General features: G+C 39.8%; 1 protein-coding gene across 7 annotated transcripts in view; it reads right to left on the reverse strand.

Moving 5' to 3' along the window:
- The window catches only part of L3mbtl3 (L3MBTL histone methyl-lysine binding protein 3), a 110892-nt gene that overhangs the window by 41685 nt on the left and 50893 nt on the right, over positions 1-18314 (reverse strand). For all 7 annotated transcript variants that reach the window (XM_004845974.4, XM_013072727.3, XM_087190139.1 and 4 more), the window contains 3 exons: positions 10457-10533; positions 5638-5723; positions 3533-3643 (listed from right to left, as the gene is read on the reverse strand). In XM_004845974.4, coding sequence (XP_004846031.2) covers positions 3533-3643; positions 5638-5723; positions 10457-10533 — 274 coding nt within the window. The remainder of the gene's footprint in view (positions 1-3532; positions 3644-5637; positions 5724-10456; positions 10534-18314) is intronic.

An 18314-nucleotide genomic window follows, 5' to 3' on the forward strand; every position in this document is an offset into this window, starting at 1 on the left:
CGGAAAGACAAGAGCAAAAGCATTCTGGTCACTTTTCTTCAGCGACATCTGGCAAAATATTCAAGTTTTAAAATTACTCACTGTGATGGCTCATGGTATGAAATATTATATCTTATACGTAACTTTAAAAAATTGATTTTATTTAACTTCAGTTGATTTTATCCTTGAGAAACTTACAATATTAAGCTACACTAACTTAGTTTACATTTTCTCCCACTTTTTCTTCCTTTCTGAAAAAGAAAAGTGAACTTTCTTGTGGCATCATCTGCTATTATTACTAGAGAAAGTCCTACTGTGAGGAACTCTGTATATTTTCAGAAGCCTCTAATGAAGGTGGAACGGAGTCAGTGCCCCTGTTTATGATCTTTGGGGGATTCATAAACAGCAGGACACAGGCTCAGCAGTAACTGGGTAAGGAAGATGGTCAACCGCACACCGCCCTGTAACACCGGTACCCTGTAACCTGCCCCAGTGTTAGGGACGGACCAGGGTGTTGTTTCAAAAAGAGAAACCAGCTATAAGTCGAGAGCTGGGCTCTACCTAATAAAGCCTCCTATTCATCAACTGAAACATCTGACGTCTAGCGGCGCTGGCTTCCTCACATGTAAAATCATAGCGGTGACCTAAACTTTTGTTACCAGAGAAGGAACACAGGTTTCTGCAAGCAAACAATGAACAAGAGAAACATGACAGTGTGGTGTTGCAGAGCCCCATGAGAGGCACTGTCTCTACTATGGTATGTTTCTTTCCAGAGCTGGTTATGCATATGTTTTTTTGGGAAAACGCAATCAAAACTGAACATAATGTAAAACTGGAAATTTTCACTTGCCAACAGCAAACATTCTTCTAAAGTATTTAAATTTACCATCACTGTAGATGTACGAGGATTTATTTTGCCTACCAGAGACTGTAGTTGTTCTCAACATTAAACACTACCTCCAGCATTGCTCTTACCATGCCTGGAGCTTAAATCTGTGACTATTTCCAAAATAGATACCAGGACTGAACTTCCTGAGTTAAAGGAGGAACAACATTCTATGATTCTGATGCCAAACTGCTCTTCAGAATCCCTGGGATACTTAATATTATGCCCAGCTGTTATATAATAAACTTTTCATATAACCTAACTAAAAACAGTGTTTTCCCCCAATCTGAGCAATCTGTCTCATAAAAATAATATTGTGCTTAATTCTGCATTTGTTTGGCTATCTAGGTTACTTAGAAAATACTTCCAGTTTTAATATATTCTGATTGCATTATGATTTAGATCACAACCAACTGAAATTAACATGAAAATGCACTTGAAAGAGGTTAACACACGCCTTGCATTATTTATAGTTTTCCGAAAGTGTTATATAATTTAATCTTAAACAGTGAATTGAGTGTTAAAATTTCTCTCCGATAGGTATATATTTGTACAGGTTTTAGCATCATTTTAAAGCTTATTTTCTTAGCTGGGCGTGGTGGTGCACACCTGTAATCCTAGCCCCTGGGAAACTGAGGCAGGAGGGTTGCTTAGAGTTCAAGGCCAGCCTGGACTGCATAGTGAGTTCAAGGCCAGCTTGAAATATACAGTGAGACCTTGTCTCAAAAAACAAAAGAAAGAAAGAAAGAAAGAAAGAAAGAAAGAAAGAAAGAGAAATTTTATTTTCTTACATATTTTATTTTCTCACTGGATATAAGTGAGATTGTGATTTATTAAATTTTAATTTTTATTTTTTAAAAATTCTTTTATTGGTACATTGTAGGTATACAACACAATTACATTTCTCACTGGGAATTGTACCTTTACATAATGCATCTTGGTTCTTATTTTTTCACCATTCCTAGCCCTCCCTTCACGCCCTCCACCCTTCCCTATTTACAAAGACTTTATTTCCATTTTTTCCATTTCTCAGCATTTTTCCTTTCCCTTCTTTCCTTTCCCCTGCCCCTCCCACTACCCCTACCCCTTTGGACCTTTTCTTCCTATTTTGCATTATCGATTATTCATTCTAATCATTGGTACATTTTAGGTATACAATATAATGACATTCATCATTGGAAATTTGTACCTTTACATAATCTCTCTTGGTTCTTATTTTTCACCCTTGCCCAGCCCTCCCTTCAACCCCTCCAGTCCTCCCTATTTACAAAGATTTTCTTCCTATTTTTCCATTTTCTCATATTAATCCCATTCCTTTCTATCCTTTCCCCTAGCCCTCCCACTTCCTTCCCCTTTGCCCCTTTTCTTCCTATTTCACATGACCTATTATACATTTAGTCCTTATTTACACTTTTCAGTTTCTCACACCAGAGAAACTAACTATTCGGTATTTATACATGTGTGTCCTATTAAATTTTAAAATAGGTATACATCTAAATTCCCACAGTGTAGAACTGAGACTCAGGTCTTCTGCCAGTGCCACTGCTTGTAGCTTCAGAATGAAGTCATTTATTTAATCTTTGAGTCTGTCTCAAAGTGACGCCAGCCTATTTCCCACACTACAGTGACAGCAAGTGGCAGGTAACAGAGCTGCCGCCCTGTACAAGGCCATGTAGGAGGAAGGTCTTGCGGGACTACAATTACCATCATTCCTAACGAATAATGCTAAGGGTAAACAGTCCTTGGTGGTAAGCAACCAGACAGCATTCTGGCCTGAGAGAGAAGCAAACGTGGAAGGCAGCAGTAGATAAGGCCTCAGGCCTGACCAGAATCTCCACATTCGCTGGCCCGGCCTGGATACAACAAACCGAATCCTGCGTCCTGAGTGGTGGCTTACTTCCTGAGAGGTACCTGATTTTATTAATCCAACTCTAATAAAAATATGATTGTACTTATTAAACTATCTTTGCTTTCCTTATATTAAAAGACTGGATATTCTTCTGAAAAAACTACCTAACGCATCTCACAAAAAATTAACCTTTTTTTTTTTTTTTTTAAAAAAAAGTGCACAATGTAGGAGAATGGAGTATATATTTCCTTCTGAACACAGAATTACCTTAATGTGCTGTGTCTACTTCATTTTTTAAAATACACATTCAAAATATTAAAAGTCACTCATAATTAAAGAGAAAGCAGCCCGGTGTGGTGGCACATGCCTATAAGCCCAGCACTCTGGGAAGTGGAGGCAGGAGGACCACACGTTTGAGCCCAGTCTGGGCAACTTAGTATCCGTTATCAAAATAAAAAGTAACAATAACAAGAACAACAACAAAGATGAGGAGGCTAGGGATATAGCTCAGTACAGTACCAAATCCCTGGATTCAATCCCTAGCACCACAGTGTATGGAGAAAGATAGATGAAAAGAATGGAATGGAATAGACAGGACAGGACTGGACTGGAATAGAATGAAGAAAAAACATCCTAAGCATCTAAAGGAAGAAGCTTGAATGAATGACTGACCTACAGGACTCGCAAATGCTTACTGTATATATTCCTATAGTTTTATTAATTTAATTCCAGGACTTTATAAGTTAAATATCTACTGAAGTTTCCATTCAAGACGACTTTAACAGAAGCCAAAACCAAACCCCAACCAAGACACTTACTTTTATTCTGTGATCGTCCGTGTCTGCAACAGTTGCGACCCTAATAAACATGGGGTTCCTTTTATCGACAACTTCCAGCTTCATCTTTTTCTGGAAACCATGTGGAGGTTTCTGCCATTAGAGAAAAATTTCACAGTCAGACTTAGAAGGAAAACAGGAGGACCTGGTGCTGCACAGAATAGAAACAGATGAGCTATTTAGGGAACCAGCTTTTCAAACTCTCAAATTCCCAGAGTGGCTCTGGGTAGCAACTTCCCCAACAGAAAAATAAAATCCCAACACACAGAGGAAAGACAGCTTGAGTGCTGAGCTGAGGAGTGAAAAGAGGGGTTGAAGCACACACACTGTGGTTATTTCCTTAGCTACAGGGGAGGCCAAACAATTTTCTCATTGGTCGGAGCAGTCTTAGCAAAAATCCACAAGCAATAACTTTATTTTTAAAAGAAAATGAAAAACAAGAGTGGCTGAAACAACGCACCAAGATCTGTAAGTACTGAGGGCAAAAAGCAGAAGATAACTTCAGAAAAGAAACTTAGTAAGATGGAGTAGCTCTTACAAGACAGGAGTGGGAAAAAGGGATCCACAACCCCTACAGATCCATGCTCAGAAGAAAACCATAAACCTCTGAAAAACTTACAGGTGGGGGAAGGCAAGGTGATAGCCCCGTAAGGGGTTACACAGATTAGTTATAGTTTCTACCTCCCGGTCCCTCTTCCGGAAAATGAGTGCAATGAAAGCGCTGCTCTAAACATTAAGTGTGAAAACTGTGTAAGCAAAGCTAGGCATGGTGGTGCACGTTTGTAATCCCAGCGCTCGGGAGGCTGAGGCAGGAGGTTGGCTGAGAGTTTGAGTCCAGCCTGGGCTACATAGTGAGTTCGAGGCCAGCCTGAACTGTATAGCAAGACCCTGCCTGAAAAAAAGGAAAGAAAATCAAAATTATGTAAATGATATGGAACAATCAATGCAAGTCATCTAAAAGGTCAGATGAGAGAAATCTTAATTTTCTCTCTGATATAATAGTAGATATGTAAATTGATTCTGATGTAATTTTATATGGCTTAAGGCAAGGTTAAAAAAATAAACTCTGCACTATGTTAGACTCAAAGGTAGATAAAAATTCATAAATATGCGAAGAACTCTAAACATTAGTCTTAAAAGTTCCAAACTATCAGATGAAGTCATACAAATTCTTGGATGGTGTGTGTCTTCATGTAATACGCTTTTACTCTTTACAGTTCTTTTTTTGCGGTGCCAGGGATGAAGCCAGGGGCTCATATGCTAGGCAAGTGTTCTACCATGGGGAGCTACGTCCCCGGCCATTCAAATCGCTCATGTTCTTCTCTCTATATTTGCACTCATAACTGCTAATTAATTCTGTCATTAAAAATCCTAGAAGTTTATACATAAAAGTATCATTTAAAGAACATAAGACTATGCTACTTTTTAAATTTTATTTAATGATATTTTTCCTTCAGATTTGTGATAAAATACAAATGTTAAGCAAGTTATTTGAGATGAAAAAACAACAAAATGCATTTCATTTATTATTCTTCTCTTGCACAGAAATGAGGTTTACCTCGCATCTTAGTAAGTCATGTGCAAGAAGTAATGACCTTGGGGTTCTGAGATACAGTACTATAATAAAAGCAGATAACCTCACTTTAGAAAAAAATGCCGATCTGTAGCAATAAAATACAAAACAGTATCTCAACTTGGCACAAACAAATTCAAAGGAATTACTAATGTAATTTTTTTTTGAGAACATTTTTCCATCCAGTTTGATCTTAAAAATATCTATCTAGAAAAACAAGTTTGCTGTAATTTTTCAACCATTCTCCCCACACAGTCTTACACAGGATTATTTTTGAGGAAGATTTTAAAGTCTAAAAAGAAAAAATTTTTTTTTATATGTCAACAATCCTAGTCAACAGTTTTACTTTAAAAAATTGTAAAATTTAAAAACTTCTCCTTTGGTCTTCGGTTTCCTTCTCTTTCCTTTTTTCGTTTACCAGTATCATCTTTTTTGGTTCTTAAATTTCAGTGAACAGATGACAGCATGAACGCAAATTAATCAGGTAGTACAAGACACGAGAGTGTTAACTCACCACTTTGAACGCTCTTGCAGGAGCAGGTAAAGAATTGGTTTCTTCTAAGTATTTATCCCAAGAAAAATGCTTCACATTTGGATAACCTAAGAAACAAAGAAAAATATGAATCCTATGAGATTTAACCAAAATGATAATAAGAGTAATAAACTGCCCTACAAAAATTATATAAATAATTTACATAGGGAAAATATTAGAAAACACATAAATGCCTTGAATCTAGCTGTTTTATTTCTATTAATTTATGACAATCCCATATGGGTGTAAAAACACAACGCACAGTTGTTTTTGCACATGAAAATACAAAAACAAGTTACATGATCCTTATATGCAAAAAATAAAGTGCATGTGAAATAAAAAGCATTTATTAAAAAGAATACTAATGGTGTGTGTGTGTGTGTATGTGTATCTAAATATATAAACTACTCTAGATATCTCTTCATATTGTTAGGTTGAACAAAGAAATACACCCAAATCATAAGACATTATTAATAGAATGTATAAAAATAACTATCCTTTCCTTTCTCCTGCTGCCTTTTGTTTCCTCCAGTGCACAAAATCCATTAGGTGGGCACAAGCAGGAATTAAAGTGGCCCAGGAGGGTGGAAGTTAGCCACATCAAGGGGACTGAGAAAATATCCAAGTATGCAAGAGATACCAGAAGCTCAGCTTCTCCCTGGTTGAGAAGTACAAGAAAGGGGTATGGAAAGAAGAAAACTAGCAACGAAGCCAAGAGTGCTGGATTTGAATCAGAGCTAATGGCATCGATCCGCAGTTTTCAATATACACAGATGCAGAAACAGGCACACATTTGTGTACACATTTACATTACACATCTCCGTCCACGGAGAGGAAGTTACGTGCCAGGAGCAATAAGCACACCAGCAACCAGACACAGGTTTCCGAGTATCATTCTCTACTGAAAAGAACTTTGGATCCGTGGAGAAACTGCTACTGCAGGGATGAGTCAAGGCATGTTCATCAGTCAGCTGTGCTGGAAAGTAAGAAGTTCTCCAAAAATGGTAAGAACACATCAAAGGACAGAGGCTCTCACTAGCTAAGCTGTCACAAAATATGACAGGAGAATAAATAGTGCCAGGCTGGGGATTTAGCTCAGTGGTTCCAGTGTCTGCCTTGCAAGCTCAAGGTCCTGAGTTCGATCCCCAGTACAAAAAAAAAAAGAGAAGAAAATAAATAGTGCCACTCAAGGATTATAATTCTTTGTTAAAAATAGTAATCTATGGGTCCACACTGGTATAAATAAATGCAATAAATGAGAAAGCTGTTCTTTGCAGAATAATATTACTAATTATGTACAAAGACTAATAATAAATGGTATGATTCACAATAAAAAATTACCACTTATCTAGAAATATCAACATGTGCTAAAACTAGGAGGCAAAGACAGCGCCGTATCATTTCTGTGATTCTCCTGCCCGAAATGTGTAGCCCGGTCCTGACAAGGAGGAAACAGCAAGCTTATTCACAGTAACATTCCACACATGACACTGTGACCCTCCAACAGACTGACGTGGGTAAGAAAGGCAAGGAGAGCCTGAATGAGGGAGGCGAGAAGGGCCGCAGTGGAGCTCGACGTCCGACCTTCTGTTGCAGAGCACAGCGTCGGTTCAACTGACTAGCTGAGTGCACTTCTGGGTCAAGGGTATAGACGGATTCTGTGCCATTCTTGCTACTTTTCTACATTTGAAACTCTTCCAAAGGAAAATGTTTGAAAAGTACCTTTCTTCTTTGTAGGAATCTTTTTGCTTTCTGAGTGACTTCTTCGAAGATAATGACACACAGTGCATTGACTATTGTTACTCTCTTATTATTTTGTTACGAAATTTTGTTTTTTCATAACAAAGTAAATATGCAAGCCTATCTCTGTATTTTACAAAACACTTTACAGCATGTTTTTAAGGAACATATCTTGCACAATTCAAGTAACTTAAGTCAGAATAGTCTATCAAATGAAATTGAGGGGTATGCAGGCATGTGCACTTAAATAGAAGAAGGCTAATGACAAACTAACTACAAAGAGAGATAATTGTGGTTATTTCTGTTTTTCACTCTAAATTTAAAAACAAGCATGTAGGAATGTATAACTTAGACAGTTCAAAATAAAAGTAATTTTAGAGATGAAGAGTTTAATTTTAGAACGAGAACAACAGAGATGGAGCACAATTCACAGGAGCTAATTCCTGGAAGCAGCCTGTGTGTCTATCGCAGATGAATGGATAAGGAAAACATGGTGGTTGCATACCATGGAGCACTGCTATGCCACACAGAAGGATAAACCTGAGTCATTTGTAAGAAAACAGGTGCACTGCAGACCGTAATGGTAAGTGAAATAAGTCAGACACACAAGCTGAGATATGGTCTCTCTTATATGAGAAGCCCAAAGCATAAATAAAGAGCAGATAAAAGCTAGATAAGAGGAGGTAGGGAGAGCTTTTTTCAAATGGGAAAGGGGTCAAGAAATGGAAGAGGGAAAGGAAGCGGACGCGGTATGGATACGTTCTAACTCTCCATGAGGAATGGGGTCCCTGCGTAGTGCAAACATGTGCTAATACAGAACAAAACCTGAAGAAAAGGAAAAGGAGGCTTGTGTACAGAAACTGCCAATGGAAGGCCAACAGGGCTCGTCAAGGGGCGGCCAGACCCATGAGACAACGGGGTGCTGAGGGGAACTGGGTGGCCAGGACGGGCTCTTCAGGGAGGAGGGCAGGGACTCAGCGAGGGGACTGAAGAGTGTGTCTTTTGTCAGGAGGCAGAGAAAGAGCAACATCAGCACATGTCCAGTAAACCATTTTCATAATCTGACGGATTTCTGCTGTTGTTACATTTTTACATTGTGATACCGCATGGAACATAAAAGTCACCATTGTAACCATTCTTAGGTATACCGTTCGGTGGTTTCAAGAACATTCGCACTGTTGGACCTTTGGTATAATTTTTCACATGAAATTGTGATATTTTAAAAACTTGCCCAAAGCTGTTATTTCTCTTTTGCTGAATATAACAGTCACTAAAAGGAGACAGATGACTTGGTTCAGCCTCACATAAGAAGCCAGCAGCAGTGCCATCCCCGATCGCTCCCTGGGCTCGTGGTCAGGGACTGGTATTCCCAGGCTCAGGTTTACCCACCAGATCTCTGACTACGACCCAGAACAGTACTGCAGAAGGGAAGGATTTATATCCAACCAGGAAACCCCAAGAATCCTCAGGGTAGTTTAGATGGTGACAGTGACAGAGGATCAACTACACAATCGCCGGTCGCTAATATTCTATAACCCACAGGACACAGGAGGCCAAGCTTAAGAAATCTTCCAGATAGTGCATTTGGAAATTAATTTGCAGAAAAGTAGTAACTAATTATGTATAAAGAGTAAGGAGAAACACAGTGATTCCTGCTGAAAAATTACCATCTAGCAACAGTGAAAATAATAACTCATATTAGAAATATCAACGGATGTTAAAACTAGTTAATGGTTCTGAAATGAGATACAGCATAGTCACACCATTAGTATCTTGCTTTCTTCAAATCAGCTCTGGAATTCAGGGCAGAGGCTTTCCTTTCCTCCCTTCAACTCAGGAGAAAATTCAGACAGTGGGAGGGGCTAGGCTTGCTGGACCCGAGTGAGAAAAGACCCAAGGGAGATGCTGTATGGAGGAACAGGTGACCAGGCTAGAGATGCAAGCGGCTGTCAAGAGCAGAATGAAACTAACATTCAGCTCCAAGCTGCCCCCCCCCCCACCCCCTTAACCGCTGCAGGCTGCACCCGCAGCTGATCTTAGGAAACCGAAGATCACCCTTCCCCAGGATCCAGGGCGCCTGCTGTGCTCAGGGCAGCATCTGCCGGCCTGTGCAGTGAGGCAGTCTGAGCTGCTGGCCCTGCCTTCTCCTACTGGGAGGAGCCACGACGCCTTCAGCATTCACACACTCAAAGAGGTGTCTTGATTATGACGAAGCTGTGGAATCTGTTCTTTAGCACAAGATGACAAACTCAAAAGGACATAAAACGAGGATGCTATTAATCAACAGTAGCACTGCTCTGTCACTGAGAAAGTGAAGACGATGAGAAGCCTCTAAGGCCAGAGGCACACAGCCACAGGCCCCCAGACCTCAGAGCAGAGCCACCGGCACAAGACAGGTACCATTGGCATATGGCTGCAAAATCTACCTTGGAACCAAGAATCGCAACAGAAGAAAGAAGCCGATGTGTGAGCCCTCGACTAAAACCGTCTGAATTTCATGTTCTCATTTAAATGTGAGCATTGTGCTTTCCACCAGACCTGACCCTCGTAGGGAGGGCACGGTCTGTCCGCCTTGCTGCGTCCCCCAGACCCACATTCCGGGACCTGCCCTGGACTAGGTAATTCACATCTGCAGTTAGGCAACATCTTTAGATATATGCTGATATAAAGTCTTAAAAGGAAATTTCAAGTTGAGAAAGGAAAAATATTTTTAAATTGAGCTTATTTTTCCAAAGAAGACCAAAATTTGAGACTCTGCTATACACTAAGCCAGTGCTCAACATACTTGAAGGTCAGGAAGCACACAGCTGTGGCCAGCTGCATACTTTTGTAAAGAAAGCGTTGAAAAAAAAAAAAAAAAAAAAAGAAAGCGTTGATGTAGTGCAACCACACAGTTCATGAACTGCCTACCGCTGCCTTTGTACTACGCCCAAGTTGAGCAGTTGTCAGAGAGGTTGTAGAGCATACAAAACCTAAAATATATACTATGTGGCCCTGTACAGAAAGGGCCTACTGGCCCCTGAAGTCCATGAAGAATATCAGATGCATAATAAACACAAACCTGGTGGAGTAATGAGGGTTCTTCTGTGATCTTTACACCAACCGACTGGATGAATGTGTGGGCTAGATGCTTCACACCTGCGGGTTACATAAAGGAAAATGAGGTAGTTATTAGATGAGCTCACAAACACGAGTACAAGTGGTTTTTTAAAACAGCACATTAGAGATCATGAACACCTTACACGGTTGTTTGTTACAATCTACCTAATTTGCCAAAAGTTGCTAAACCAAAGGACCTTTCACTTTTCCAATACACTAAGGCCAAGTAGCATTTCAGTAGATAAATATCTGATGGATTTGACATCATATAATTTTCTTCCCCCTGCAAATATTATTTATATTCTAAACTTCAAATATAGCAGAAGTACAAAGATTATATCATTAAAATCCAGAATTTTCATTCATAACCACCATAGGGAAAAATAGACTGCACACTGGCAAGATAAAATTATTTCACTATCTCTACAGGCACACCCGCAAACCCATGAGGCTCAGTCACTCCCAGAGACCAACAATATGCCACTTCTATTATCCATCACAATGGCAGAGACCAGCTATTAAAATAACGATTTCTTCCTTCTCCCTCCATCTCTCTTCTCCTCTCTATTACCATCACTACAGCTAAATGCAGATGTTTCCTGAACCTTTTGCTAACATTCAAACTTGGTACTTCTGATTCCCTGCTCTAACCATAACTGCTCTGCATGTTTCTCATCCCCACATGTGACAGGTTTCTCCACTCATTTGCTTACTTGTTCATCCAAATACTGAGGTGGGGATGAGGTGCCAGGAACAGAGCCTGAGCAAACTGCAGCGAATAAAGCAAATGCGAAACTCCTGCTTTTGTGGCACTTACACTATAGTCAGAAGAGACAGGAAGTAAACAACAAATAAAATACAGTTGTCCCTCTGTACCTGAAGGGATTGGGTCTGGGACCCCTGCAGATACCAAAATGAGAGGATATTCCAGAGCCTTATACATGGCAGTCACCTTTAGATTACACTTAGAACACCTGGGTATAACATGCCTCGGTGACACAGCACTAAGCAAACGAAGTGAAGGAGCAGACCGTGTAAACTCAAGAGTGCATCTCAGGGAGCCTGGTCAAGTCAGCTTCTTAATGCAATGTTTTGAGGAAAAATTTGAAGGATTTGAAGAAAGAGAGAAGGGAGCCACACAAAGACAGGAATGCAATTAGGGCATAGATGACAGCAAGCACAAGGTCATGGAGCGGGAACCTGGCAGGACTGTATCAGGAACAGGAAGGAAGAGTCTGGTGGAAGCACGGCTGACCATAAATGATGACAGACAGGAAATGATGTCAGACACAGGCTACACTGAGGTTTGGGATCTTATTCAGAGCAAACTAGAACATGACTATGGAGGGTTTTAGGCACAGTAGTAGCTTACTCATACCTGTATTTTCATTATTCTGGCTGCTGTGAGGAAAGTAATCCACACAGGTGGCAAGAGAGGAGGTGGTCAAAAGCTATGGCAAGGGTCAGTCATGGTGGCCTCAATCACAAGGGTGGCAGTGAAGAAAGTAAGAAGTGGTCATGTTTTAGGTATGCATTTGAAAGAGCCAAGAACCAGCACCCATTCATGATAAAAACCCTACAGAAAATTGGAATAGATGGTCTTTATCTCAACCTGATAAAGGCTATCTATGAAAAACCAACTGCCAATATCATACTAAATGGTCAAAAACCGAAAACGTTCACGCTAAAATTAGGAACAAGACAAGGATGTCCACTATCACCGCGCCTGTTCAGTATAGTTCTGGAAACATAAGCCACAGCAACTAGAAAAGAGAAAAATAAAAGGAATAAAGATAGGAAAGGAAGAAGTTAAACTGTCATTATTTGCTGATGATATGATACTCTGCATAGAAGATCAAAAAAACTCTGCCAAAAGACTTTTAGACTTAATTGACAGATTCAGTAGAGTAGCTGGATACAAGGTCAACACTCAAAAATCAATGGCCTTCTTGTAAATAAATAACAGACTCACTGAGAGAGAAATTAGGGAAACAATCCCTTTCACAATAAGATCCCCAAAAATGAAATATCTAGGAATCAATCTAATGGAGGAAGCAAAAGACCCCTACATTGAAAACTACAGCACTCTGAAAAAAGAGATTGAAGAGGATATAAGGAAATGGAAAGGCATCCTGTGTTCCTGGGTAGGAAGAATCAATATAGTGAAAATGGCCATACTTCCAAAACTGCTATATAGATTTAATGCTATCCCAACTGAAATCCCAACAGTATATTTCACAGAACTAGAGAAAACAATCCAAAAATTCATTTGCAACAAGAAGAGACCTAGAATAGCAAAAGCAATTCTAGGCAACAGAGACATGGCAGGGGGTATCACAATCTCCAGCTTGAAACTATACTACAAAGCCACTGTGATAAGAACAGCATAGTATTGGCAAAGTAACAGACCTGAGGATCAGTGGAACAGATTAGAAGATGCAGAAACAACTCCAGACATACTCAGCCACCTCATCTTCAACAAAGGAGCCAACTACCCTCACAGGAGGAAAGATAGCCTCTTTAATAAATGCTGTTGGGAAAACTGGATTTCAACGTGCCAAAGATTAAAACTAGACTCATATCACCATGCACTAAACCAAAATAAAAATGGATTAAAGATCTAAATATTAAAAGAGAAACACTAAACTTGCTGGAAGATAAGTTTTAAGTAGAACTCTTGAAGACGTTGGCATAGGAAAAGACTTTATGAACAAAACCTCAGTAGCACAGGAACTAGCACAAAGAATCAACAACTGGGATCTCATCTTATTAAAAAGTTTCTTCATTTCAAAAGAAACCACTAAAAGAGCTAAGAGACAACCTACAATGTGGGAAAAATTTTTTAGCAGTTGTTCCTCAGACAAAGGACTACTATCTAGAATATATAAAGAACTGAAAAAAATCAGACCCCTCAAATTTAAAAGACCCATTTCAAAAATGGGCATCTGAAATGAACAGAGATTTCTCAGACAATGACGGAAAAGCAGCAAATAAACATATGAAAAAAATGCTCAACATCACTGGTCATTTGAGAGATGCAAATGAAAACACTGAGATTCCACCTCACCCCAGAAAGAATGGCTGCTATCAAGAAATCAACCAATAACAAATGTTGGCAGGGTTGTGGGGAGAGAGGAACCCTTCTCCATTGTTGGTGGGAGTGTAGACTGGTGCAACCACTGTGGAAATCAATATGGAGATACCTCAAAGAACTAGGATTAGGCCCCATTTGACCCAGCTATTCCTCTGCTTGGTATCTTCCCAGAAGAATTAAAAGAATCATAGCACAGAGATATATGCACACCCATATTTATAGCTGCACAGTTTGTAATAGCTAAAGCTTAGAAACAGCCCAATTACCCATCAACTGGAGACTGGATAAAGAAGATGTGTTTTGTTTTGCTTTTATAAAATGAAGTGCTACTCAGCCACAAAGAATGAGAAACTAGAGACATTTATAGCTAAATGGATGCAGATTGAGGGCATACTTTTAAGTGAAAAAAATAGGACTCACATGCGTAAATACCAAACAGTTTCTCTGGTGTGAGAAACTTAAAGTGTAAATAAGGATTGAAATGAGTAATTGATAATGCGAAATAGGAAGAAGAGATCCAAAGGGGTAGGGGAAGCGGGAGGGGTAGGGGAAAGGAAAGAAGGGAAAGGAAAAAATATGAGAAGAGGAAAAATTGGAAACAAAGCCTTTGTAAATAGAGAGGGGTGGAGGAGTTGAAGGGAGGGTAGGGGAATGGGGAAAAAATAAGAACCAAGATGCATCATATAAAGGTACAAGTATACAATGATAAGTGCAAATGTACTGTATACCTAAAATGTACCAATAAAAGAACTTAAAGAGGAAAAAAAAAAAGATAGAGCCAAGAGGATTTGCTGATAGATTTAATATGGGACTTCCACAATTGCTCCAGGAAGCAATTTGGGGTTTTACCAGGCAAATACAATGTGAGGAGATGGAGTCTGTCCTTGCAAGTAGTTATAATAGCATTACCAAACACACAAGCAGGTAAATAAATCACAGTATCTTTTTAAAAAGTGAAGAAGTGATTAGAGGTGTGATCAAAATAAACGGTGAATTTTAAATTTAAAAAATCTATTTCAGTAAAAGATACACTGCCATTAATCCCCAGGAAAATACTCCCTCTTGCTTGAAACACTCATCCCATATTCCTGCCACTCTCTGAAGCAGTTCTGAAAGTCCTCTTTCCTGAGTGTCTTTACAAGGTGTGAGCAAAAATGTCGGGACTACTGCTGCCATGAGCCAGCCGAGAAAGAGGCAGGGTCACTGAAACATCAAGCTGGGTGCTCGTCCACCTTGTTCACGGGGTCAGGCACAGTGGATCCTCTGGCTCCTCCCAAAAGTCAAAATGACCATGACCAATCTAAAGGTTTTGGATCGATCGATCAGGACATCGACACAGCCACAACGGTGCAACTAACAAGACGTGACGAAAAAGACTTCCAGAAGTGCTCCAAAAGTGGCAAGAATAATGGGATAGGTGTCTAAAGTGTGGGGGAAGATTAATGGCAATGTGCCTTTTACTATAATAAATGTTTTAGAATTTGAATGTCCACCATATTTTTTATCAGACCTGTTTGTGTGGTGTGTGTGAGCACATGTGTGTCTCAGGGTCATACAAAACTTATTTCAGAAAAACATAATACACTACTACTTAGAGATTTACAGTACACATACAGCATGAGCACACTAAAGACTGAAATTACACTGTAGAAACTAGTTGTGAATTGTTCGGCGCAGCGTGTTCTAAAGATTAACTGTGAAACACTGCTTTGTTAGAAAAACTATTAACACAGAAACCTAGTGGTCGGAAGGACTCCATTTGGGCAAAGGTGGTTTACGGAAGCCAAGGGGCCCGCCCAGCCTTGGTCCACTGACCAAGTCTATGGTCTCTGTCCTGAGATCAAGGGAGCAACGCAGCCCTGTGGATGGGAGCAGAGCTGGACCAGCAAGAGGACAACAGTGCTTGGAGATTCTAGCGAGCAGAGAGTCTAATGAACACAGAAGAACAAAGAACTTTCTAAGAAAGGTTCTCAGTGAACGAGATTAATGTACTGTCACCACCTTCCAAACCGCCCTTCTGCAGGGGAAAGCCTTACAGGATAACACACTGTAACCTGAGGTATCCATCAGTACTGCTGACTTTTCTCAGCACTACCTTCAACAGAAAACACCTTTAACATCTTTAACTTTACAGTTAAAGATTTCTTCTGTTCTTCTCTTAGTCACTTGTGACCTCATACCCTCCTCCTCTACAGAACTATTATTTTTCCTTATACTGTATAGCAGGGTAACAGGTGTGCATGACATTCTTTTAGAAATATGAAAGGAAACCAGGTACCACTAGGTCATGCCAAGTTCCTATGGTCATTGCTACATTTCTTACAGTATGTATTTTCATAAGAGACATTTTAGTACACCATTTCTTAAGATGTATTGCTATCAATTGTATAAATGGAGTCCTGGAGCTCTATTTCTAGCTATCCTAATTTTTTCTAAACAATAATTTGGTTTATGGATAATTACTAATGATGCACTTCTTTATTTTAGGGAAAGTGTTAATTCATATACAGCTTCTTCAAGAATAAAAATAAATATACGACATGTATTTAATTTTCCATTTCCAATCTAACACAATTATGGAGTAGCTTTTATAATTATCTGTCAGAGTCATGGTGATTATTTTAAAGCAAGAACATTAAACATTACTCTCGGTGTTACTGGATTTCTGTAAAATGTACAAGTAAGGAAAATAATATGACATATTATGGCTATTCATTCTTATACTACCTCAATCATACAATAAGGTTTTAATAATACTTAAATATTCCTCAAAGTCACTATTTAAAATAAAAACAAAGCCATCTCAATAGAGAAGATAAAAATGCCCCTATTTTTATCTACTTTACTTCTATCTTCTCAATACACAGATACTTCATTCAGAAGTTGGAAGGCTGTGAACTCCTTTCTGCTATTGCTGTACTAGTCATACCTTAGTCCCATCTAGTGTTCAAAGGCAGAAATGTAACCGAAAAGAAATATAATGAAGAGTTAGTAGTGAAAAGCTTAGTGAGTCACTGATCACAGTACCTCTTTATTACTATTTTTTTTGTTTTTGTTCAGTATATCATGAAAGAAGTCCATTTCAAAAAAAAATTTTTTAAGAAAGTAAATCTTATTCCAAAAGGCTGCTAAAATTCACCCTAGATCCAGGCTGATGCATTTTGAAAGGGTGAGAAACTAAGTAAAATATTCATGAAAAATCCATGTTTACTATATAAAGATAAAGTGAGCAGACATGAAGATTATTTTATGGAAACACAAAGAGGTTAAGTGAGTTCATCAAGCCTTTGGGTGAAAGATAGACTCTACTTTATCAGCCACAGCCAAAAACTGAGCAAAACTAATGCACACGTGCAGGGTTCCACAGACCGAGCAGAGTCAAACCAGGTCATCGCAAGGAGCTTATTTTGTGTCTGTTTCAAGCAGTCATGGTGTGAGTTCTTTGGAGAGCTGCAGAACAGCAGCCTTTCCCACTCTCTCAACTCAGAGCACGACTCTGCAGTGTGCGAGTCCGTATCCAGCTCTCCTGGCTTCCTGCTCACTCTCGGGTCTCTCTCCCTCCTGACTAAACCCCAAACCTCAGCAGGCTGAGTCCCAATTTCCATCCCTGATTTATAGTCAGTCTCATTCTCCACCGCAGCTCTTGTAAATATTAATTAATTTGCTTCAAGATGAAAATCTCTCCTAACATAGCAACTTGGGAAACACCAAGGGGATGCTATGCCACCGCTCTGCTGCCCGATTTTCCTTTGATTTCTTTTTCTCCGGGCTGAGAGAGATGAGACTTTACTGGTGTCACCAATAATCCCATTTTAAATATTTGCACACTCTCTCTTCACAGTGGTTTGAGACCTTCCTCCTGCCTAAAAACCCAGCTCAAATTGCTCCAAGTGCAAGGAACCCTCTGTGGACACAGACTGCCCTGGGAATCATCTTCTTTTCCTTTCAGCACCAAACTCCTCTGCCGTCCCTGATGGTCATCTCTCCAACCTTCTGCAGGTTAGTTTCCTAGATCCTAGAACTCCTAATCCTCACAATGCACGGTAAGATAGAGGTTATTCTTAATTTATTTTGGAAAGAGGGCAATGAAAGTTTAGAAGAGTTAAGTAATTTACCAAATAAATTAGTTGTCATTCTCTAAATACACCCTACCCCTGGGCCAACACAATGGTTTCCTTGGCCAGGCACACTCCATGCCAACATCTAAGAAGCAACTCCTTTCTTCCTTCATGGTCGAATGCAAATGCTGTGACACCCAAGAAGCCTTCCTCAAGAACCCTCCAGTGAGCCTGAGCTGGTCCTTCCCTTCCTGTGCCACCAGACAGAAGGAGATGGTTTCTAACAAGTAAGCACTCATTACAAATCCAATTGGTGCTGTTCTGCTTCTATTCTTCCCCAGGTCAGTCCTCGGGGCTGAAGTTCAGAACTGCCCAGGGTCCCATCCATCTCCATAGGCGTCCTCTCTCAGCCTCCTGCTTCTCCACTCTAACCGAGTGGTGACAAGCCTGTTAGCTAAGACACTGCTCAACTCACTGCCCTGCAAACTCTCAGGCATTACTATAGGGAGACATGCAACATCACCATTACTCTCAATTCATAAATGTAAGAGATCCACCTCTAAAAGCAGTTTGTAATGCATGTGGCACAAGCAGGAAAAGAGACCGCCTAAGGCTTATACTAATTCACTGAGTTGCCCCTTCTTTTTCAGATCTGCTCATTGCTGATT

Source organism: Heterocephalus glaber, unplaced genomic scaffold, assembly GCF_053883595.1.
Source record: "Heterocephalus glaber isolate CG9 unplaced genomic scaffold, H.glaber_assembly_v1.0 deba00001550, whole genome shotgun sequence".
NCBI classification, from domain to species: Eukaryota; Metazoa; Chordata; class Mammalia; order Rodentia; family Bathyergidae; genus Heterocephalus; species Heterocephalus glaber.